The sequence below is a fragment of the Grampus griseus genome (assembly GCF_964374135.1).
Source record: "Grampus griseus genome assembly, chromosome: 2".
In the NCBI taxonomy this organism is placed as follows: Eukaryota; Metazoa; Chordata; class Mammalia; order Artiodactyla; family Delphinidae; genus Grampus; species Grampus griseus.
Window position 1 is genome coordinate 49375238 of NC_139018.1, and position 25220 is coordinate 49400457.

At 41.5% G+C, this 25220-nt stretch overlaps 1 protein-coding gene across 24 annotated transcripts in view; it reads left to right on the forward strand.

Annotated features, from left to right (window-relative positions):
• Positions 1-25220, forward strand: part of TRIM9 (tripartite motif containing 9) — a gene marked incomplete at both ends in the record, with an annotated part of 110278 nt that overhangs the window by 41659 nt on the left and 43399 nt on the right. For 20 of the 24 annotated variants that reach the window (XM_082648365.1, XM_082648370.1, XM_082648356.1 and 17 more), the window contains 2 exons: positions 20616-20711; positions 22950-23072. The exons of 3 other annotated variants lie outside the window; for them this stretch is intronic. In XM_082648365.1, the coding sequence (XP_082504491.1) occupies positions 20616-20711; positions 22950-23072 (219 nt within the window). The remainder of the gene's footprint in view (positions 1-20615; positions 20712-22949; positions 23073-25220) is intronic. One more of the 24 variants, XM_082648361.1, reaches the window with a different exon arrangement.

Consider the following 25220-nt stretch of genomic DNA (forward strand, 5'->3'; position numbering starts at 1 on the left):
AAAAAAATAAATAAAATTAAATTAAAAAATTTTTTTTTTAAATGAAATCTGTCTTGTCATAAACACTCATTAGCTAGGGCCACACACAAAAATTTGTTGTCTTTGAATATTCAGAGACAACCTTCATGTCCCGTTCCATCATGTATCCCCCAGTTCTTCTCAGAGCATAATATCCAGAACCAAACCTGGTGCCCAAGGTAGGATGTGAATGATGGCAGGGAATGAAACTGGTTCCTCCCCACGGACCTGAGCTCATGAGCTGAGCTGGGGCTCGCAGGCTGAGACCAGCAGATGAGTCTTGAAAAGCCCCAACAGGGTCAGCCAACACAGTAGTTAAGAGTTTTCCATATTTTCACATGATGGCAATCAACAGGAGGTGAGAAGCAGCCACTCTCTTATACAAATGAATTCTCTAGTTCACCACAATCCTCACCAATCCCAAGTATCTCTCCGGTGCAATATTAGGCTAATGTTAGAGATAGCCTGGATTTTTCTTCCTTAAGCAAAACCAAACAACTACTACTATTAATAGAAACTTCCATGTGGCGGAGATAATAGGGAGTGGCCAAGTAGCAGCTACTCACCTAACCCATTTCATTCTTTTTTCACAAGTTAAGATTGGATTTAGCCACATAATAGGAAACAAGATTGGATTGAATAAAGTAAAATTTTTTCTCACTTGCATAATATAAACACAGAGACAGGTAGTCAGCTTATGGTGGCTACACTGTCATCAGAGACCTATGTTCCGTCTATTGTTCTGCTCCACCATCCTTATTGTGCAGCTTCTACCCTCCAAGTTGCCTGATAGTTCAAAATAGCTGCTAAAGTTCCAGTCATCAAGGTCATGTCCCAGACAGGAAAAAGAAGAAAGGGAGGAAAGGGCTAAATGGCACCTGAGTCAGTTCCCATTAAAGAACTTCCTCAGAAGGCCTCTCAAAAACTTCAGCTACCTCTCATTGGCTAATCACAGCTGCAAGGGAGGTTCAGAAATAATTTTTAGCCAAACACATCGTTGCCCCCAATAATATAGTGATCTGTTAGGATGGAAGAAGGAGGAACTGGCCATTAGGAAAGCAATTAGTAGCCCCTGGAAGAATTTCAATTGTTGACCTTTCTAAAGATGCAGATCTATATCAATGCATCCTGATTTTTTTCCTGCATTCACATCATTCTGTGACCTCTGCTGAACCTGTTTTCTAAAATTCCTAAACCACTTTTTTTAAATTAATTTTTATTGGAATATAGTTGCTTTACAATGTTGTGCTAGTTTCTACTGTACAGCAAAGCGAATCAGTCATACATATACATATATCCCCTCTTTTTTGGATTTCCTTCCCATTTAGGCCTAAACCACTTTTGACATTATTCTGCAAAATCACATCTTACAATCTTGGACTTGCGCAATTTTTTTTATATTTTATCAAGGGCAAAGCATATAATCTGGTTCAATTCAGACTGTGGCTCCAATCAGAATCTCTTTGGGTCCTCAGTCTGTCTTTTAATTTAATATGCAAATATAGTATCCTCTTTGCTTTTAAGCCATCCATACTCCATTGAAATCTAAAAGATAAACCAAACAGGACCAACATTATGCCTGAACCGTGCATTATACCTTCAGAAATCTCCCTTTGTTATTTAAAAAGTTACGCTCCACCAGCTAAATAATAAGCTAGCTAAATTTTCTTTTTCTTTTCTAGAAAGATATCACACTAGATTCATTTAAATGCCTTTTTAAAATCATACCATCAAGTTGGTTTGACAGTACGTATTTCCTGTGAACAATTATTGGCTTCTGGGGATCACTGTTTTCCTTCTAAGTAAATACAACCCTACATTTAATAATTATCTTGAGACTTCATGATTTCTATTAACTTATACTGAAAATAGAATTGCCTACATTTGAAATTTTATTTAGATTTTATATAGCTGAAACTCTGCTTCATTTATCAAAAAGACTTTGAGATTGATTTCTTAAGCAGTTGCTTTATTGAGATATAATTCACTCACCCTTTTAAAATTCACCGTTTCAAAGTTTACAATTCAGTGGGTTTTAGTATAGTACTCACAGACTTGTGCAACCATCACTACAATCTAATTCCAGAATATTTTCATCACTGCAAAAAGAAGTTCTGTACCCATTAGCAGTCACTCTCATTTCCCCCTACCCCAGCCACTGGCAACTACTAATCTATAAAACTTTCTGGCTCTACAGATTTGTCTATTCTGGACTTTTCATAGAAATAGAATCATACAACATGTATCCTCTTGCATCTTGCTTCTTTCACTTGGCATAGTGTTTTCAAGAGTCATCCATTTTGTAGCATATGTCAGTACTTCGTTCCTTTTTATTGTTGAATAATATTCAGTAATAATACTGCGTAGGTATAACATTTCATTTATCCATTCATTAGTTGTTGAACATTTGGATTTTTTTTCACTTTTTGGCTTTCATGAATAATGCTGCTGTGAATATTTCTATACAAATTTTTGTGTAAACATATGTTTTCAATTCTCTTGAGTATACACCTAGAAGTGGAATTACTGGGTCATGTGGTAACTCTATAACTTTTTGAGGAACTGCCAAGCTGTTTTCCAATGTGGCTGCACCCTGTTACATGCCCACCAGCAATGTATGAGGTTTCAATTTCTCCATATCCTCCAACACTTGTTATTGTCTGTCTTTTTTATTATATTCATCCTTGTGGGGATGAAAGGGTATCTCAATGGGTTTTGGTTTGCATTTTAATTTGATTTTTATACGCACAGCGTTCTTAGCATTAAAGAAGACTTTATTTGCTTACTCTAGAACTAAATGTTTTTCAAATCTTTCCCTTCTATATCAGCCAGGGTTCAATCAAAGAAGCAGAACCACTAGGAGATATGCCAGTTAGTTAGTTAGTTAGACAGACAGGGGGATTTGTGACAAGGATTTGACCTCACACAATTGTAGGAGGAAGTGATTAAGCAGTCTCTGTAAGGCTGTTATCTGAATTCATATCTGACCCTGGAACTTGAAGTCCACAGGGCAGAACTAGAGGAGACTGAAACACACAAGCGCAAGCGAGCTCATGAGGACGGACCGAAACCCATGTCAGTTCTTCTTGCTTCTGACCTTGGTGATGTGATGCAAGTGTCTTGCAGAATCTGGGGCCTTTTGTCATAGAACTAAACCACACACACACCTGGCCCAGGAATTGGAGAAGCTGGAGGGTCCAGGGGAAGGTGGAGCGATTGCTGGCTCAGTGGCTGCCTCATGCCAACTAGTTGAACCAGCATATAAGTGACAATGTGTGTAAGTTACCAAATGACTGATAATTCCCTCCCCCACTCCAAATCTCCTTCAAGGATCTCTCTTGTGGCCCACCCTAACTGGACATCCAGGAAAGGGAATTCTGGAGAATGCAGTTCTACTTTCCTTCACACATTTCAAAGCCACCACCGCTTCTCAGTTTCTTTCTACAAGCAGAGAACTGAAAAGTAGTCATATAATTAGTGAGATGCCTAGTTCTATTAACTCTGTATGCACATCCTATAAAAACAAGTAAAGGATCTCTAAGTTATAAATCCTAATATTTGGTTTCCTGACCAAATTTCACATAAAACTTCTGTAGATAAGTGTCCATCATTGGATGAATGGATAATGAAGATGTGGCACATATATACAATGGAATATTACTCAGCCATAAAAAGAAATGAAATTGAGCTATTTGTAATGAGGTGGATGGACCTAGGGTCTGTCATACAGAGTGAAGTATGAAGTAAGTCAGAAAGAGAAAGACAAATACCATATGCTAACACATATATATGGAACTTAAGAAAAGAAAATGTCATGAAGAACCTAGGGGTAAGACAGGAATAAAGACACAGACCTACCAGAGAATGGACTTGAGGATATGGGGAGGGGGAAGGGTAAGCTGTGACAAAGCGCGAGAGGGGCATGGACATATATACACTCCCAAACGTAAAATAGATAGCTAGTGGGAAGCAGCTGCATAGCACAGGGAGATCAGCTCGGTGCTTTGTGACCACCTAGAGGGGTGGGATAGGGAGGGTGGGAGGGAGGGAGACGCAAGAGGGAAGAGATATGGGAACATATGTATATGTATAACTGATTCACTTTGTTATAAAGCAGAAACTAACACACAATTGTAAAGCAATTATACTCCAATAAATATGTTAAAAAAAAAAAAAAACTTCTGTAGATGGAATTGATCAAGAATGCTTATGAGTCAACAGGCGTTTCAACACTACCCCAGATGGTCTAGTATTTGATTCTAGCTTGTTCTCTATCTTCTCTTTCTACCTTTCTGTCTTGTTCTTCTCTCCATCGTTCCCACCATTCTCTGCCTTCCCCTCTCGGATGCCCCCCCACCAGCTTGATGTCTCTGCTGTGCTCTGCCCATGAGACCACATATTCTACCCACTCTGGTTTCTTCCTTCCCCAACACCTCTCCTCTCTCCATACTTAACTCTAATCAATTAGCCATCAGCATACCAGAGTTCTGTCACTTTAAATATATAACTAGAAATAGACAGAAGATGATATTCTAAATATAAGACATTCAGGTAGACAATTCCCATAAAGCTGATTCACTCTAGTAATAACATTCTCAGTCAGAAATTCAGAAATTTCTCAGTCAGAAATTCAGAAACACTATAGGAGTTATAATGTATGCATTTTAGGACCTCATATAAGCAAGTTAAGCTGTTAACATTATTAACCATGAGCTTAATATTTTATGCTGGGAATATATATGTGTGATATATATGTAATTAGAAGTGGCAGAAGAGGAGGCCAGCCCTGTGTTCACCCAGAGAAGGTTGAGGCCAAGTCTAGAAGAAGCAGGCAGGTCTGTAGCAGAGCAGGCTTGGCTCAGCTCCTGGGAAAGGCTCACGATGAAGGGACACCAGTTCCTCCATCCACACCTGCCAATTGGACCAGGCCCCCAAAGGCCTCAGAGGGCTGCTCTTACCCTAAGGAGGAAGATGCCCAATGGGAGGGATGGGAGGAGAGAAACTTTATCCTAAAAAGATCATTTCAGGTTTGCCTTTGTGGCCAGCACATTTGTAAAACTAATGTAACTGCAAGGTCCCCTTTCCTCATCAAAATTCTTCCCAGTTTTCTCAACATTACCAAAAATTCCCTTAACTACAAAGTCTTTCATTTGACAACTAGAAATAAAAGATTTAAAAGGGAACTGTTTGGTTTAGATAAAATTTTAATGTGAATGAATTTCAATGACAGGATAATGGCATATTTGGTCGATCATTCGATCATTCTTAAGTGACTGGTATCCGATCCTCCCTAAGCTATGAGAGGAAGGAGAAGAATTGACATCAGGGGACAGGCTGAGGGGACAAGTAAAGTGCACAACGCAGAGAGGCAGACTTTACCAGATTTGGCCATAATTATCTTCTGCTGGGTGGGGAGAATGACAGGTGGGATACTGAGGAATTGCTGTGTAATACTTGCAGTGACATTTAAAACCCGCTTAGCATAATGCAACTTAGGCTGGGGAGGGAGGGGTTGATTTAGCTATCAAGTTCACACTTTGCAGAGGGTCCTCATCACAGTCTTGAATAATCAGCATCCTTATTCAAAGCTGCGTACTCATTCCCTTCTCAGTTCTCTGCTGAGGACACCACCTCACTCCAACAGAACTTCCTGCTCCAGCAGTGAGTCCCACGGTTCAGAAGGAAATGTGGCTTAATGGATTCAGGAATGGAATTAATGGAATTCGCTTTGTTAATTATCTACTGCTAGATTGATGGCAATTTTTTTCTTACAAATCAGAATTAACCATTATGAGTTGTATAAATGTTATTAGGAAAATATGTTTATAAAACATTATCTGAAACTCTGAACAATAGGTTTTGAAATGAAAATAAAAAACCTGAAAATGTTCCTACATATCTTAACATATAGAATAAATAATATATTTTAAATTATTTTTAATTGATAAAATAAGATTACTAAGAAGGGGAAATGATGGTAAAAAGAAAAGAGTATTCTTGGACAATAGCAGCACCTTATTTTAACAGAGATAATAAGCAACTAAATTCATATCATACTTAAGAACAGCTCCGGGAATCTCGTCTTTTCAAGAACTAATAGTTTCTGGAAATAAGAGGAAAGACATTTGGGGGTGAGCACTTGTCATTTGCTGTGAGGTGCTCTAAAATCTATTCCCTCTACCTCGGATGAAAACATCATTGAAATTCACAGGAGAGCTAGGCTGTGCAGCCCACACTTGGCGGGTGCAGAACGCAGCGAGCTGCAGCTCCAAACAGGCCTCTCCCTGCACATTGCTCTGTCTGCGTGATGTCACCTCACATAACCCACCCTTGCTCATGCAAGCTTTTAACAGGCTTTTCTTTGGAAATGATTGCACAGTTATTTAGTCGTTTACAAAATCAACCAATTCCCATGGTGAGATTTATTTCTGCGGGAGTCAAATCTTAGATTCTAACTAGCAGAGCGAAAAGCTGTTGTCATGGAAACCATTCCCATTTCACTAGGCAGGAGCTGCAATTCACTTGCCTGGAGATGGATTGACAAAGACGCAGAGGGAAAGGGTAAAAAGAAATCAGACGTAGCTTAAATCCATTTTTCTGAACAATATTGATGATCGCTACTAATCTTACTTAGGATGGAAAATTGACCTGTAAATACTGGATCCTAACAAACCTTTCAATGCTGGGGGGAAGAAAAATCGAAGTATGTTTTAGAAGCTATTTAAGATAACCCAAAGAGTTTCTCTTTTGTCAATGAAGAGGATCATTTATTAGAATAATAAGATTGTGTTTTAATTTGTTCTCAGAATAATTGAAGCCATGGTAGTGAGAGAGAGAGTTATGTTAAGGATAATTCAGTGTCCTTATATTTAGGCTTTATAAGTTAAATGTTAGGACTGTCAGAGAAGTAATATGTGGATTTATCATGAATATGAAAGGATCGCATGCATCTCAAACTCATAGTCAAACCAAGCACGTCTGCACACAAGTTCTTCTTCCTACAAACTTATGGCATCATGAGTTGACCAGAAAGGACATGTGTATTTCGAGCCTTATGGTATTCATGCCTTCCTAAAGGACGGGACATTTCTAAGGGTAGGTGGAGGTACTAGCAGAGGTGGTGTGAGCCATCCCATTTTGTACTCCATGGGCCCAATCATTCCTCCTCCCTCTGAGAAATTACCACTTTTCAGATTAGGCATACATTTCCTCCTAAAGGACCTTCAACCAGACACATCCTTTATTTTATTTTATTTTTTTATTGAAGTATAATTGATTTACAATGTTGTGTTAATTTCTGCTGTACAACAAAGTGATCGTTATACATATATATGCATTCCTTTGTATATTCTTTTCCATTATGATTTATCAGAGGATACTGAATCTAGTTCCCTGTGCTATACAGTAGGACCTTGTTATTTATCAAACCAGACACATCTTTTAAATTACAATGATGTCATTGTGAGAGGGCACACAGATCAGAGTTAGCGGATGCCATGTGGCCAGATTTCAGGTGCTGCTGGGTATCTGCAACAGAAGTGAAGTGACAACACGGTCAGAGGAAGGGTTGAGAGATGACGGTCTTCATCCAAGGCAGCAATAGCTCCCAATATCAAGTATTACAGAAAATTGAGTGAAATATTTCTAGTAGTCAACTATAAGATCCTTGAGGGTTTTGTGGGTATCTGTTTAAATTCAGAGATTCAGTTGAAAGACAAGCAAAGTCATCTGAAAAAATACTAACCCCGCAGCATGGGGTCTTAGTAAACAAAGATTAATTATATACAAGGAGTATTTATCCTTGGGGGAAAAAATGTTCATTTTAAAATAAAAAGCGTAAAGTATCTCCAGTAAAATATACAAACCTTAAATTTACAGCTCGATGAATTTTTATATATATACAAACTTTTACACTTATATATATGTTTCTACCACCCAGATCAAGATGTAGAACATATCCCTACACATAACACTTTCACCATTTTCCTGACTTCCATTATCATGGATTAGTTCTGCCTTTTCTTAAACTTTACATAAATACAATAGATATATTTTTGTGTCTCACTTCTTTTGATCAACATAATGTTTTAAAACTCATTTATGCTTCGCATATATCATTATCTTGAATGTGTTCATTGCTAAGCAGTATTCTATTGTATGAATATACAGAATTTATTTATCCATGTTACTATTGATAGACATCTGGGCAGTTTCCAGCTTGGGGCTATTATAAATAAAGCTGCTATGAACATTTTATCTAAGTCTTTTGTGGACATATGCTGTCATGTAGGGTAGCTGTATATTTAACTTGCCTAGAAAGTGTCAGTTTTCTCAAGTGGTTTTGCCATTTTAACTCTCATTAGCCTCTGTGAGGCTCTCCATCCGCACCAGCACTCAGTGTTGTCAGTCTAGTGGGTGTGTAGTGGTCTCTCTGTGTGTGCCCTTTTTTCTAAAGAAGCTTTTTAAAGAAGCTGTGCTAATATCTGCCTCAATGTTATAGGAGGGTCCTGAGGTCAGAATAAAAATTCAGATATTGTGATTAACACTTCCCAGCCTCCCAATGACCCCATGACTTTGAAAAATGTAGCTTTTCCAAGATAAGTAAAATTTCAAGTGAGCTGAGATTTCAGGGTATATATAAACTGATGGTCATAACAGGTTCAAGTGGAAAGGAACACTGGTTTCCAAAACACACGTCAGTTTAGGCTTGAACAAATAGCCACTTGCTCTGAAGAGACCAAAAATCTGTTTCCGGTCCCTGTTTTAAAAGAGCTGAAATTCAATAGCTGACTCCAGCCTCATGGGGAAGCTTTGCCCTTGGTGATTAGCCGCAGGGCTATTGAGACAGCTCAATCTCCCAGAATTTCTAGTTTATGAGGAGGTCAGGTGCCTCAGATACTTCACATGTGTATGGAAAGGGCTGAATAGCCAATTATGGTTCCTTCACCTTGAAATGTGTCCGCAGATTTCACTGGGCCAAATTCTTTGTGGTCATTCTCCTTTTCTTTGGAAGCTAGTCCAATGTCAAAGGGAGAACAGAGGATGCATATTCTAAATACATTTACAATATATAAGATGAAGCAATCTGGCCATTGCCCAAGGGAGTGAGCACCCAGCTTCTAACTGACTGCCTTCTCAGGTGTGTTAGGTTTCTATTACCACAACCCTTCATGACTTAAAACAATGCAGATTTTTTAATCTTATAGTTCTGTAGGTTAAAAGTCCAACACACAGGGCTGAGTCCCTTCTGGATACTCTGGGGAGAATCAGTTTCCTTGCCTTTTTCATTTTCTAGAGGCCACCTGTGTCTGTTGGCTCATGGCCAGCTTCAGAGCCTGCAATGTGGCTTCTCCCTGATCCTTCTTCTCTTGTCACATCTCTCTCTCATTGACTGTAGCCCAGAAGGTCCTCTACTTTTAAGGACTGATGTGATTAGAATGGGCTCATCAAGATAATCCAGGATGATCTCCCCAAACCAAGGTCCATAACCTTAATCACATCTACAGAGTTTTCTTTGCCATGTGAGGTAAGATGACACAGGTTCCAAGGATTAGGGCATGAACATTTGGGGAAGGGACATTATTCTGCATACTACATCAAGAAATAGAATCGACACCCAGGGATTGAACCTGGTCACCCTGATTCTGGTGGCTGAGCCCTGCTCTCAGTGACACTACTAAGGCACAGGTGCTCCCTTGGAGTGAACATTCATTAATGCTGCGTAATGGTGTAGATTCCACAAGTGTGACTTTTATTCCTCCCAAGGTGTCACAAAAGCTGAAGAATAGATGGTATGACACCTCTTGTATTTGTTTCCCAGTAAAGTTTAAAGGAAACTTGTGACTTTAATCTCAGTTGCAGGATTGCTTAGCTGTGAGCTATTCTTTGATGTTATGAAAAATATTTTTAAAAGAGTTAGAGACCACTGTATCTTGCCATGCAACTCATAACTTAATACTGGAAAAAAAGACACTGAAATTATTGAATGTTCAGAACATAAGAAGAGTCTGCCAGAGCCATCCTGATGTAAGCACTTAAGTGCAAAAAAGCCTCTTCTTTCTTTTATGATCTGGCCACCATTGTGATTTACCTTTGAAAGTATATTAGAGTTGGGAAGGATTCTATTCTGGATCTAGGAGGTACAGGATAGGGAGAAGGGAAAAAAGTATTGCTGGTTTTCCAAGTTCCATCTAAGAACAATATTTCTAGTAGGAACAATGTTATAAAGAGTATGTGGGTTTCCTACCTCACCCAAATAATCATATTTTTGACTGTAATATATTTTCACAAATTATTTCTCCTCATTAATATCTAGATAAATTATAAATTCAGTTTCAGTTTCCAGTTTGATCCAAGGATTATTTAGAACGGTATTTTTTAACTTCTGAGAGATACATTAAGTGAAGCATTTGGGGTACTGTAGTGGGAAAGGAGAGTCCAAGTTATTAGTTAATTTTGACTCAGTAATGGACAAATGTAGGTTTACATGTGATGAAGATGGGAAAGTAGCAGCTTGCAAATGGAAAAACATAGCAAAACATCCAAATTAATTGGTGAGTGCGATTAAGATATTGAAAGAAATCTGATAAAGCCACACATTTTTTAAAAAGGAAAAATGAATTATAACAAAGAGAAATATAAACAATATTGATGGAATACAGTCAACTATATCAATTAATACAATAAGTGTAAATAGCCCAAATTTCCCTATGGTAATAAAAAAAAGTCAGATTGAGTTAAAAACAAAAATAGTTTTAAAATGAAAGATGAGCAAAATTTTACACGAGAGACAGGAGGATATATATATAGTAGTATCATATGAAATTGAATTCAAGGCCAAAAGAACTAAGTGAAACATAGAAGGATAAGATCTAGTGTTAAAAGGTATAAAGAAGATATAACAAAGAAGAAAGCCACAGATACAGAAAGGAAAAACTCCTAAAAATAAAGGAGAACATGATCCTTGTGGGAAATTTGATATCTATTTGTTTTAGAAAATTATGTCAAGTAGACAGATAATGAACAAAAATATAAAGTATCTTAATAACCCAATTAATAAGTTCAAGCATGTTTACAAATATGTTACAAAGGTTTATATTATGCATATCATCTTTATATTATACATATCCTGTCCTGTAAGAAGAGAGGATATTCATCTCTTATGCCTGTTACATGTTTACCAGAAGCTATCATGTACTTGTATCTGTCCGCAAAATAATGATTATAAATTCGAAAGAGTAGAGATTTTGTGAACCAGACATTCTGACCATAATCTACTAAAACTAGCAACCTACGACTTCACTTCCTCTCCAACAGGCAACCTGAATTTTCCAGATCTCTTTCCAGTTTGGGGCCCCTAAGGTAAGCAAACACGTGTGGTGAGGCCAGCCTTGTCTAGTCATCAGCAGTGGGAAGAAACTAGCTTCTGTAATTAAACACTTAGGTAGCACCCCATGGACGAGGACCTCTTCTAAGGGCTTCACAAATAATACCAGTGAGAACTTATACCTTAACTAGGAAAAGATCGATAAGAAGCTTTTGAAAAAAACCCACCCACCCACGCTGGTAATTTTAAAATGCAAATTTTAAAAATGAGGTTCCATTCTTTGCCTATCAGATTACAAAGATAGATACAAATTATAATATTTAGAGTGAGATATACAGACAATAATACTTGCCTATATATTACCTTCAGCAGGAGTGTAAATTAGATGATTACCTAGAGGGACATTTTGATAACATGATTTTTAAAACCTTCTAACTATGAAAGTTTGCTGATCAAGCAATTTCACTTTTGGAAATAATCAAGAATGTGTCCAAATACTTCCTACACGAATTTCATTTTGGCTCTTTGCAACAAAATGGAAACAAACTAAATATCCTAAAATAGGAGATTATTTAACTAAATTATGATGCACCTGCACAGTGGGTTACCCTACAGTTTATCGGTGAATAGCACAGATTCTGGCCACAGACTTCCTAGGTTTGAATCTCTGCTCTGCTTCTTAACAACTGTATGACTTTGGACCACTTAACCTCCCTTGCCTTCAATCTCTCACCTATAAAAAATATGAATAATAATAGTAACCACCTTTGCTGGGTTATTTTGTGAAAAAGATGAGTTAATATGTGTAAAGCTTTGTGAGAAGTGTCTGCCATGTAGTAAATGTTATCAAAGTGTTATATAGCTATTATATAGTCAGATAGATAGTGTACTTAATCAGGTGGAAAAATATTTATAGCATATTAAACGAAAAGATCATATTTCAAGACATCAATAAGTATATGACTTGATCCCAATTTTGTTGATATACACTATATGGAGACATATGTAATTGACTATAAGTGTATACAAAATTTCAAAAGATAAACATCAAGGGTTCATTATCAAGGCTATTAGTAGTATGTCTCTGGTGAGATTGAGGGTTTTCTTTTTTCCTTCTAAGTCTCTTTATTCTCTGATTTTTCTGAAATGAGCATATTCTGCCTTTGAAATAAGGTGGGAAAAGTTTTTTCTTAAAACAAATAAAAAGTCTTGCTCTTGCCAATTCTCCTCACTGGAAATTTGAAGGGGTGAGTAAGAAGTCATTCCTGTTTTGAGCACTTAAAACTTGAGTCTCTGAAAAAGCACAAAGCGTTTCTATATGAAAAATAGTTCAGTGCTTTTTTACCTTTTCATGTATATTTCTAAGATCATGTTTTAAACTATTTAGTGAAAAGTGCTTATTTTAGAACTGAGAGTTTCTATCTGAGGTATTTAAATACTATTAAGAACTGAAAATTTATAGATCTTAAATCTGTTTTGCTTGTCTTAAAACAATTCCCTGGTAGTAGCAGACAAAGCAGAGTGCTGTAATACCACCTGGAAGAGCATGATGGACCAGTGTGGACGTGAAGGCAGCCAGGGGGATCCACAGAGAAAATAGCTTTCTGGAAAATCACTCAGAGCCTGCTGGTTGGGGCCCTAGAATTCTCCTAGGAGAAAAGGCAACACACACACAAAGGAGATCTATCCTGTACTCCATCTCCAGGATGTAAAATCCAATATTTGCACGAAGGCTTAGCCCAAGGAAGGCGTATTTCTGATTCTTGGCTATAAATACTTAGTAACTGCCTAACAACACACATGTGGTGGCTTAGAATATCCACAGAAAGGCGAGCTCTGCCTTGGGAAGAGTGGTGTTGACCTTACAGCCTGTGTGCCTGCTACTTTATTAAAGTTTCAAGCCTTCAATCACAACAGTTTCTGCATGAATTCTTTCACAGCTTGCAGCACTCTGAGCAAAAGCCATAGAGACATTGAAAATCAATTTCCACCAAGAAACTATGAACGCTGGGGTGAGGCAACAGTTATTTTGCTTTGCGATGAGGTAAAAAGTGGCTCCTCTATTTCATTGCTGAAAAAACCTTCAGTGTTGATTTGCATCTCCATTTTGAGTGTTTTCTGTCTAAGACAGAGAAAGATCTGAAGTTTGGTGGATAAAGGCTGTGCAGAGAACCTCTGGAATCAAACTCTGGCCAGAACTGGCTATGTCTTACTAGGAAAGCAGATACTTCTCATTTTCCCTGAGAAGTGGAGAAGCTACATTTCTGTTGTTAGTTGTTAGAATATTCCAGCTTTCTTCTGCTTTATTAGAGAGCCTATGGGAGAGAACTTTTAAAGGGGACATTATTAAGCTCAGAATGGTGGAAGTTTCAATGCAATGATGGTTCCTTGAGGCAAGAGATTATGTCTACTGTCTTTATTATTGTTTTCCTGGCATGAATCACTGTGCCTTGTCCATGGTAAAAATGGAAGGTTGATTAAATTAATAAATCATGAAGGGAAAGTTATAATTGCTATCTGTATTAATCAGTTTTGCTGCAGTAACAAACAACCCCCAAAATCTCAGTGGCTTATAAACCAAAGGTTTATTTCTTGCTCATATTATATCATAGGAAGTAGTCTGAAGTTCCATTATACATGTCTTCTTTCTAAGGGCCACAGCCACCATGTGGGATATGCCCTGTGGCATGCTGACCTGACTTATACCAGCCCACAGCTCAAAAGAGTTGATGGTGCACATCTCTCCCCAACTCTGTTCAGTGATGCCATGTTGGTGGCCTAAAATTAACTATGTATTTACAACATGGGAATTGGCAAACACTGCAAATCAAAATTTGTTTGTTTCTTGGTTTTGTTTTTTGAGGGCCAGTTTATCAATACATCCCTGGATCTGTGTGACAAAGAGCAAAAGAGCTGGTAGAAAATCACAAGGCCTCTTTAAGCTAAAGCAAACCACATGGCCAAGGGTGACAATGGGGCAAGAATACATGCTCCATCTACAGGAGGTCCTCCAAGTCCTGTGGCAAAGATGGGGAGGGAACAAACAATTGTAAATACTACAATATACCCAACTGTCTAGATAATTGTAATTGACCAAACCCCACATTGGGACATGTGGTATGACAAAGTGTTTTAATGATTTATGTATGTGTATTTTAACATAATTCTCATTGTAAAAACAATACTATTTATTAAATGCTTATAATATGCCATGTGTTGTATAGAACTTTATATAGTACATAATCCTCATCACAGTACTATGATACAGGTACTGTGATTATCCACGTGTTGCAGATGAGGAAACTGAAGCCTAGAAAATTGTTTTTTTAGATAGGGTCCGCTGGACACAGATTCAGAGAGTTGAATAGGGATGGTTAGCTGCTCAGTGGTCTCCATAGATCCACCTCCAAGGAAGTGAGAAGGCCAGGATTGAGCAGAGGGAGGAGTTGACCTGCAGGAGCCTCAGCCAATCCTGCAGGGAGTTCTGGAGCTGGAATGACCCTTCAGGATTATTCTCAAAACAAGGTAAGGGGGTCCCAGCTGATCCCTATCCATGGGACATCCCTGAAAGGAGGCATAGCCTTGAGCAACCCAGTTTGCTATGGCCAAGAGCAATTCCTAGCGTAATTTATCAACAGCAGATAGTCCCAGCTGGAGGAAGGGTGCAGCAGCCTGGAAAGGGAACCTGGGCAGAGCACCAGAGAATGCACTATGGTTAGGTGATATGTCCAGGGCCACACAGCTAGTAAAAGGCTAGGATTGAAACCCACATCCACCTGCAAAGGAGGCAAGAGTATACAATGGAGAAAAGACAGTCTCTTCAATACATGGTGCTGGGAAAACTAGACAGATACATGTAAAAGGATGAAATTAGAACATTATCTAACACCATATACAAAAATAAACTCAAAATGGATTAAAGACCTAAATGTAAGGCCATATACTATAAAATTCATAGAGGAAAACATAGACAGACACTTTAAGGGAGACTAGGGTCATCCCAGGGATGCAGTCTTGAGCTATTAGAAAGTATGTTAGTGTTTGTTCAAGTCTTTGTAGGCCAAAATTGAGTCCTATAAAGTAAACAAGAGGACTCAGAGGAGCCTGGCTAGATAGAGTTTGGTCAAGGAGAGACTCTTTGTCGCAACCAATTAGCAATAAGCAGCAGTTTAGTGGACCAGTGCCCTACCCTTAAGACCACTGTGATACAAGCCTCATCCAAAGCTAAGGGCCTCCCCATACACCACTGACGAGATAGCTCATACACACACAGTCACATACTCTCACACACTCTATACTCACATTCACACTCACATATACACTCACATTTACATACAATCACACGTAGGCTTTCGCACACACATATGCATACACACTCACATACACAGCCTCGCACACACATGTTCTCACACTCACATGCACTCACACACACACACTTGCCCCTGGACTGTGTGTTTCAGTTCCCAGGCCCAGCTACTCAGTTTGAAGATTGCAGCCCCAGCCTTGCTGTTAAGTAAGAGACAGGGTGGCAGCTCCAAGCAGGCCAGCCTCTGAGGCCTCCCACCCATCTAACTACCGTGAGCTGGGGCTGGGATAGATCCAGGATCTCCCACCAACAGACCAGAGGAAAGAGCCCTTCGTGGGGGGAGGAGAGGTACAGGCAGGAACTGAAGTTCTAAGTGGAAGGAGAATCAGGCCCCTTGGGTAGCTCAGCTTGGAGGTTCCCCAGGTTCTACTCACTTTTCTCTTCCTTGATCTCATTCCACACTCAGCCCAGTCCCTGCCCGAGATCTCAGGTCAGTAGGTGATAAAGCCAGCATTGGACCCCAAACTAAAGCTTCTGGCCCTCTCCCATGAGACCCCTCTCTTTGACAGGGGTCCTTTTTAAAGTCACTAAAAATGCTTTATGAAGGAAAAAAGTTGACCATTTCATAGGGTAACTAGTCTTGGTGTGGTATACATGAAAGCTGACTGTTAAGCATAATCAAATTCCCTAATAATCATAATCCCCTCCTCAACTCACATTCTTTCGTTTTACATACTCTCACCATGGGTTGTTTTTGTTTCTTCCTCTGTGGGTGGGGCAAGAACTCTCTTCTCAGGAGGCTGGAGCAAAGAGCACAGCTTTGGAATCAGACTAGGGTTTGTGTTCTGGCTCTTCCTTGAACCAGTGAGTGGTAAAGCCTTAACTCAGGAGTATCCACACCTTTGAACCTCTGCAAAATGTCAGGGAGGTGATTGGGGTTAAATAAGACACCTGATAAAAGCACCCGTCAGAGTTCGTGGCTCATAAGAAATGACCAATATGTTGACACCATTTGAATTTCTTGTTTTTACTTTTTAATTATATAATGTCAGTAATGTAGTGAGAATCAAAAATCAGTATTTCTTCAATAAAAATTGTTATTCTCCCGGTGGGGGGTGGGGGCGGCGGGGGGCGGGTCCTTCTGAATCGCATTGCATCGATCCTCACTTTTCTCCTGTGTTTTGTGGTGACCTTGGTATCTGGCAAAGAGGTGGCGTGGGCCACAGTCCCAAGCGGGGTGCACTATGTCAGAGCTGCCCAGGGTGGCAGCAAGGTCGTTTGGGGGCCATCAAGGTGCCTTTGCACATTTGCCGCCTCACCTATTTTGTACCAAATCTTGGTTGACCCTTTTTGACCCATCTCGTGCTTATAACTTCAGATCCCAGACAGCAAGGAAGCTTCCTTTCATTTGTTCCAATTTGTCTCCATCCAGTATTTGTAGTAAATTGAGGGGGGGAAATGACAGAAGAATAATGTTCATGGCACGGAAAGGAAAGAAGACGTGACTTTCTGTCTGGGAAAGCTTGGTATCTAGGAGGATGCACTGAATCCGTTACCGGTTTCCTGAACCTAAATAATAGTGGTTCTGAAACATCCTCCACAGGGGCTCCCAGACTGAGCTCTGACCTCTTATAACATACACTCCTTTGCGAGGCTAGGGGAGCCAGCCAGGGTAGAAGCTGGAGGGGAAAAAGCCCGGGAGAAGGAAGGGAGGAGGTGGAGTTCTTTGTTTCTCTCCTTCAAGCTCCAAACAACTTGCCATCTTTCTGGGCGATCTTGGTTATTCCGAGCATTCTCTGAGCTCTGGACTGGAAATTTGTCAGTGCTTCTTTGGCTACATCATTGTCCCACTCCCATTCACTTTCTGATCATGACATCTTTTCAAAAGTAAATTGGAAAACAAATATCCAAGAAATCAGGATGTCATTGCTTAGGCATTATAAACAGCTTCTGATGGCTACAGGTACAGCCAAAGATGCCAAAATGAAAACACGTACTACATATTTTCATCTTCAGTGTTCTGGTGTAAATTTACAGGGCTGCTCTGTGGTCCTGAACACAGAACATCTCTGTTAGCGTAGAGCAGGAATGTAAATGCTTCTGGGAAACAAAATCAATCAAAAATAATGTTCTTCTACATCAGATGTGGCTTATAACTGTAATCAAAAGACTGTCCTGTAAAAGCAACGCACATATAAATCCTTACAAGAAAAGCATTGTCTAGTGATAGATAGTTTCCAGGATTTTTCATTGTCTCCTGCTCTGTTTCCACAAGGTGGCAAATCTTAAGAGAAAGGTTTCTAGATCTTTATCTTATAATGCAGTTGTTTATCAAATACCAGAACAATCATTAGCCAGGTAGAAGGCCTGAACATAGACACAAAGGGAGGAAATCCACAAATAAATTGAGTTTTGCAGTTTATGTACTGCTTTACTGTATAAAATCCAGGGAATGGTTGAGGCCAGCACTCTTTTTCTACTATAGTATAATCTTCTTCTAAGTATATAGCAGCACCTGGTCAACAATGCTTATTGGGTGTCAGGTCTGACTTCCATTATATACACACACATTTAGTTGCAAGGCTGGACTGTAAGAAATCAGGTAGCTCCAGTTCTGTGCAGCTGAATGAATTTGACTTCTCTACTCAAACCTCCAAATGTGGTTACTAAGGCATGGGTTACAATAAAAGGGGGAAGAAAACTGGGGTAGCCCAGCCAACTCTGACTCATTTAGAAGAAGAGAGAATATGAGTTCTCAAGTCACAAGAACAAACTTTTTCCTTTAGAATATGATTCTCCTTCTATTGCTCACTCTTCCAAATAAGACTCTCTTTACCTTTTTCATCCCCTGGGCTCCTGAAAAAGTTCTTGAGACAACTTTTAACCCAAGTTATAGTGCAGCTGGGACCCAGTAATAAATCACTGAGTAGCCCTTTCAGCAACTCACTGTAGGATCACTTTTTACTTTTTCTTTCTGGGCTGCATCGGTTTAGACTCCCAGAGTTTGAGTACCTCGATCAAAGTACAAGTGATGAAGGGTAGCCTCCAAAAGATCCTGTGCCAGGAACCTGCCCTGTGAACCCCACCCCAGTCAGTTCACAGGTGTTTGTGGGCAGGAAGGAAGAGGTGAGTAAGAGTTAATAACAGCCGACATTTATTAGCATGCACCGTGTGCCAGCAGGGTTCTGGACTTTAGATACAGTATCTCATGCCGTGCCCACAGCAGCCAAGAATCGTAGTGTTCTTCTCATTTATGGATGAGGTCAAACTATGTGTAAGATATGAACAGCTGGTAACTGACAGCATTTAAGAATTTGGAATAGTTCCCCTAACCACTATCCTTTATTAGCAGGAGCCTTCAGGCTGATGAATGCCTTAAGCCTTCACAGTAACCCAACTACAAGATATTATTATTCCCACTTTTTCCATTGGAGTAACTCAGGCAGAGGTCACTTTCTCAAGGTCACGTTTAGAAAGGGACAGAGCCAGAATCTGAACCCTTCCAAAGTCTGTGCTCTTACTGCCTCCCCACAGTGCTTGCACCAGGCCTGTGGCATGCACACTTCTAAAGAGATTCAGTGCCTGACTGCGTATGTAATAATGCAAATATAAGTGAAAAACATCCATAGGACCAAGAGATATAATTTTAAGATTCTGCCCTTTAGCTGAAAGGACAGAGTGGATGAGGCACTGTGTTGGCAAGGAGGAGAAAGGGCTTCAGTGTTCAAAGAAAGTGTTGTGGGGAAAGGCAGCGTGTCTCTGTAATTTATAGGAGGGATGGAAGGACTTGCCCAGTCTGCCAGGAGCAGGAATTTTGTACCAAGTACAGTGGTAATGGCTGCAAGTAACGGTAAACTCCAGTACAGGGATTAAACTCGGAGGTAATTTCCCCCCCACCATAACAAGAAGTTTGGTGGTAGGAGACTTCAAGTGCCGGTTCAGATGCTCAAAGATGCCATTGGAACCCAGGCAACTTTCTCCTTTCACCGTCCTCCCTTACCACGTTGGCCTTCTCTTCTTGAGAGTCACAAGGCATCTGCCATAAAGTCAGCAGCCAAAGGGAAAAGGTTGCACCAGCCACAATGGTCCCATGTTAGCAGAAAAGCAGAATCTTTCTCAGACCCCTCCAGCCCCCATCCAACTTCCACTTAGGTCTCGTCAATCAGCAACAGAGATTGGGAGCCCGTGTGGAGGATGTTTCAGAACCACTATTATCTAGGCTTAGGAAACCGGTAATGAATTCAGTGCATCCTCCCAGAGACCAAGTGCCACCCGCCAGCAGCAAGTACTTACCTGGACACCTGGGCCCCCTCAGCAGAACTGCATCCGCATGTGGACGGGGTGGTGTGGAAAGTCAGAAGAGAGTGCACCTTGCTTTAGGAGGCTAGTGTGGAGAGGAGCTGGGGCCACAGGGCTGTACTTGAGAGAAGGACGAAGACGCTGATGAGGAAGAACATCATCCTGCCCTCTGTATCTGTCGTTACATTTAAGTGACCCCAGAGCATGGCACAGGCTCTCACCCTTTCTTCCCTCATCCTGTTCTTAACTGTCTTCATTCTTTCCACCCTAATCCCAGATCAGTAGCACATGGAGCTAAATAATATTGATAAGTATCAGATCATCTGACTCACTGTTTTTTTTTTAATTAAATAAATTATTGCTGAATTAAGTAATTAATGAGATGAGGAACTTCCAGGCAGATATCAGCTGGGAAGGGCCTTTGACTGCGATGGCCAGAAGTTTTCACCTTGTCAGAGGAGACAGCCCTCAGGGGCCTCTGGAAGGAGTCGGGATGCCGTTATTACCAGCATCCTCAAGTACAGATGTTGGCTCAGTGGCCCAGCTCAGACAAGAGGAATCTGAGGAGGGCGAGGTCTCCTGGGTCTTGGATGAAAACCACCCTGTGCGGCCTTGTGGCTGCCTCCTATGATGAGAGCTCCATGGTTTCCTTCTTCGTCTCTGCAGAGCCAGCTTTCCCAGGCGCTGAACGGGCTGTCGGACAGGGCCAAGGAAGCCAAGGAGTTCCTGGTGCAGCTGCGCAACATGGTCCAGCAGATCCAGGTATTGGCAGCACCAGAGGCGGAAAGCACGCCCCGCGGGTTAAGATGTAACTGTGGGGCGGGCAGGGAGGGGTTGTCTGTCTCTTTTATTTTCTGTTCTGTGGGAAATTTCCTATGTATTTTTTTCCTGATCTTTCTCTTCTAATACATACGAACACACATACAGGCCGACTTCAAATATACCCCTTCTCAAGGTGGTTACGTTTCCCCAACAGGCCAAAGACACAACCCCGTTTTCCAACTGGTTCCCATCTTCCACACTGAGCTCCTAATTCTCTGCTGCTGTGCAAAGAAAGATACATATTTCTTTGTGAATGCAGTCATTATTGTTAAGTTTTTTTAATTCTATAGGTTCCCAAAGCACCTTGCAATCATTATATCTTATCTAACGGTAGCAAACAGGTCACATTTTCTTTTTTTCGTCCTTCTTTCCTTCCTTCCTATCCCATAATAATGCTTCTCCTCTACTTAGATACTTAAATGTTTTTCAACCGTGATCCCCTGGCAACTAGAATTTGCACAGTGACCAACGGATCAGCTGACATTTGAGAGCTTGTGAGCTCTCTACTATAGCTGAAGGGGAGAAGCCAGAAATTGCATGAGATGCTAGAATAATGACCTTCTTCACTGTTTACTGTTCTTATGTTTTGAGGTTTGCCTCACAGAAATAACCTTAGCTCTGGCCTCCAATAGATTGGCGTTCTGAGTTAATATTTAACCTGTGTCAAGGCAGAAATGGCTTTTTAAATGTAAGCCTGGCTTCCAGAGCATCTCACACTGATTTCTTTGCCTTTAGCTGGCGTGCAGGCCCATGTTAAAACTTTTGATTCCCTAACAACCTAACAGTTGTACACTTCCTCCTGTTTTCCGAAGTAGTAGAGTTGGTCCTTTCTTTGCTTTTGCTGGCATAAAGTGTGCAGCCCCAGGCTTGCCTCTGCACCTCACCTCTTCATCAGAGCAAAGCTTTCTTTCTGCTTTAAATCAGAGCCTGTATGAAGACAGCTCCCCATTCCCTACCAATACTACCCTGCTTGGGACATAGAGAGCTCTTCAATGATGTTTTCCAGGAGAGTTGTGTGAGAGCTCGAAAGCAATTGCCACAAAAACCAAAACCTAACATTTGTAGAAGCCATTGCTGAAGCAATTACAAATGCACACCTTATACAGGCGTGTATAAGACCTTGCATTTGAGACAGTGGCTTAATACCTGTCCACAGATCCTTATATTAAGAGACACAGTTCTTGATGACTTTGGGAATAAATTAAAATTTGATAGGCTAAGCTGTTCCTTCCTTTCCAGCCCCCCAAATTTTACTCCGTTTACTCAGTTGACTGCTATTTTTTCAATACTATTACTGTATATGTGACGAGTATTCAGCTTTCATTTGCTGTAAATTACAATTGTTTTCCAGATTATGGTTTGAGAATCAAAATTACATATGTAACTATTGAAAGGGTTACCTTTAATTTAGGGAGAGAATTGCTTAAAAGAAATGTCTGTAGCATGTGCAGATTTAAATCACGTAAAAAATTTTAGATCCAACGTTCAATTTAAACGTCATGGGAAAGCTATAATCCATTTCGAACATGCTTACTGTTCCCCACAAGCTGGTTGGTTCACATCTGATTTTTACAGCAGGCTGATGCCTGTTACGTATACCAGTTATTCTTCACTGCCTACATGCACTCATGACTTGCTTTTTTAATGAGAGGAGCAAGTGCTTTTGCCCATGATTATTCTGTTGTCATTGGATTATTGTTCAATATCGAAGACGATTGCCATCCGCTTTCTTCTTTGTCCCCCTGGATTCGATGATTCTTTCTCCCTCATGCCTCAACAATACCCCATTCCCCCAGCAACCAGCCTTTCTGAATGCCACCTTCCACCATGCACAGCTGGGCGCGTGCCAGCCCTCAAAAGGATTCATGTTCAACTCTACAAACTAAAACTTTATTTTACTTGATATAAGTCAAACTGTGGAGATGATTTCCTTCTGATAAGAATAAATGTATGAAGTAACATTTATTCCTTTGAATCTAAATTTAACGTGAAACACTACCACTGTGGAACAAAATTTATTCCGTTATTTATAAAAAGCAAATGTGCACTGTGGACGGGGCTCCTCTTCCTTCCCTTCAGCAGGGATTTCCACCCCACAAGTGGACAGGGATTCTGCTGTCTCTGGCAGCCCCAGGTGCCCAGGCGCCTCGCGGCTGACAGCTGTGCTCTGTCACGCAGGAGAACAGTGTGGAGTTCGAGGCCTGCCTGGTAGCTCAGTGTGACGCCCTCATTGACGCCCTCAACAGGAGGAAAGCCCAGCTGCTCGCCCGTGTCAACAAGGAGCACGAGCACAAGCTAAAGGTGAGCGCTGTGCACCGGGGGAAGCAGAAGGCCCGCAAGCCCGGCTCCCAGGCTGGGACAGGCAGATGTACGCCCGCCCACAGCCTTGGATGGCCAGTAGCCTGGCCAGGGAGAAGCAGGCACGTCCCTTCATTCACCACTCACTCCCTCCTTGACATCACCGATACTCACTGAGTGATTTCTCTGGACCAGGAATTGCTCTGGGTACAGACATAATAAATAAATAAAAATCCCTGCCCTCCTGGGGCTTATGTTCTACCAGAAGGGATAAACGGGAAGCAAGATAAGTAAGTAAAATACGCAGTATGTTAGTAAAAAGTGCTAAGAAAAAATAAGGAAAAAGGGATGGGGAGTACGAAGGATGGGGGTTGAAATTTTAGACAGAGTGGCCAGAACAACCATGCAGAGGCAAATGTATTTTTGAATTGGGAAATGGAATCTGTACTTTCCAGAAAACAAACAAGATTTGTCTTAACTTCTGAAGCAAACTATGCAACTGAACAGCTGTACAGACTTTGGTCATCACACAGTAGAAGCAATTGATTGCAAGTCTAGGGCCCTATTGGCAGGAGGACTGATCTTCCTGAAGACATCTGATACCCCATCTATTGCCCCCTTGGAGCAGGGCAACAACACGTGAGAGCAGGCTGGATAGACATAGATGGGCAGCGGCCAGCCGAAGGAAGCAAGAAGTAGACCATCCGGAGAGGGCCACATACGTGGCCAATAGCCTCAGGGTGGCTACCAGTGGGTAGTGGGTGGGCAGTGTGCCATGTTGGCCTGGCATTGGGGTGGAGGGAGAAGTGAGGTCTGACCATTGGTTCTCTGTTGGGGTCAGGCAGTCAGCATCAGGGTGCTTCAGTATTGGGCAAGAGTGAGTGGACACAGCCTCGGGGGAGCTGGGGACTGGTGAGCAGCCCAGGAAGTGGCAGATATCCCCAGCAGGCTTGGAACAGGCTTTAGTCCCTGAAGAACAAAAGGAGATCCCCGGGCTTCCCTGGTGGCGCAGTGGTTGAGAGTCCGCCTGCCGATGCAGGGGACACGGGCTCGTGCCCCGGTCCGGGAAGATCCCGCATGCCACGGAGCGGCTGGGCCCGTGAGCCATGGCCGCTGAGCCTGTGCGTCCGGAGCCTGTGCTCCGCAACGGGAGAGGCCACGACAGTGAGAGGCCCGCGTACTGCAATAAAAATAAAAAATAAAAAAAAAAAAGGAGATCCTATTTCTAAAAGAGTGGGATTCCAGTAGGAGAGCCAAGGGAGAGTTTCAAAATGAAGAACTAAGACAACAGAGCTTACAAGATTTGGGGCCAAAGCTTGGTGGCAGGGAAGCTTCAGACAGGGCCAGTGCCCAGTTCATGGTTACTAGAAACAAGGCAAGAAACTAGGTGCTAACTGGGGCACAAGACCTCAGCAAGACCTGCAGCAAGACGGCAGTGCTGAGCCCTGAGCAGCAGAGTCACCATCCTTAATCTGTGCCCAGCACACAGCGGCACCCAGGGCCCAGGGGACTCTGCTGTGAGCATGGGGAGCTGGGCAGCATGAAAAGAGAAACATTTCCCCAGGGAAGCTTAACAGATCTCTCCAAAGTTGAAGGACACCCCAACTCTATCTTCTTCCTTAAGGTTCCCTCCTCTGCTACCCACCTGCAGCTCCTCAAAACGCACTTAGATCCACATACCCACTTCTTCCTTCCCCAAAGCCAGGGCAGAGATGTGGCCGGAATATAAACCTTTCTCCCCTGCCTTTACGACTTACCCACCTGACACTCTGAAGGTGCCTGTGACATGGAGGCTGAGCTGCGACAACAGGGTCCAAGCCAGAAAGGGCCTGTGAGGGCTGTTCCCTACAATAAAGTTGGCCGGCCTGACCTCACCGGTGCTGTGTCAGGGCCACGTCCCTTTGAGTGTTCCCGATGTGACACAGAAGAGCAATTGCATCAAGGAGAGGCACAGCAGATTCTTTGTTAAAGAAAATTGCATGTCTCGAAGTTGGAATCTGAACCAGGAGTTAGGAAAGAAGAGTGCCCAGGGATTGAATGTTCCGAGAGCCCCAGTCTGTTGGCTTGGACAGCAAACCAAGGCTGGGGATCTTACCGCTTCTTCCAGAGAGGCCATTGCTGTTTTGGGGTGGTGGGCCTAACTGGAAGACC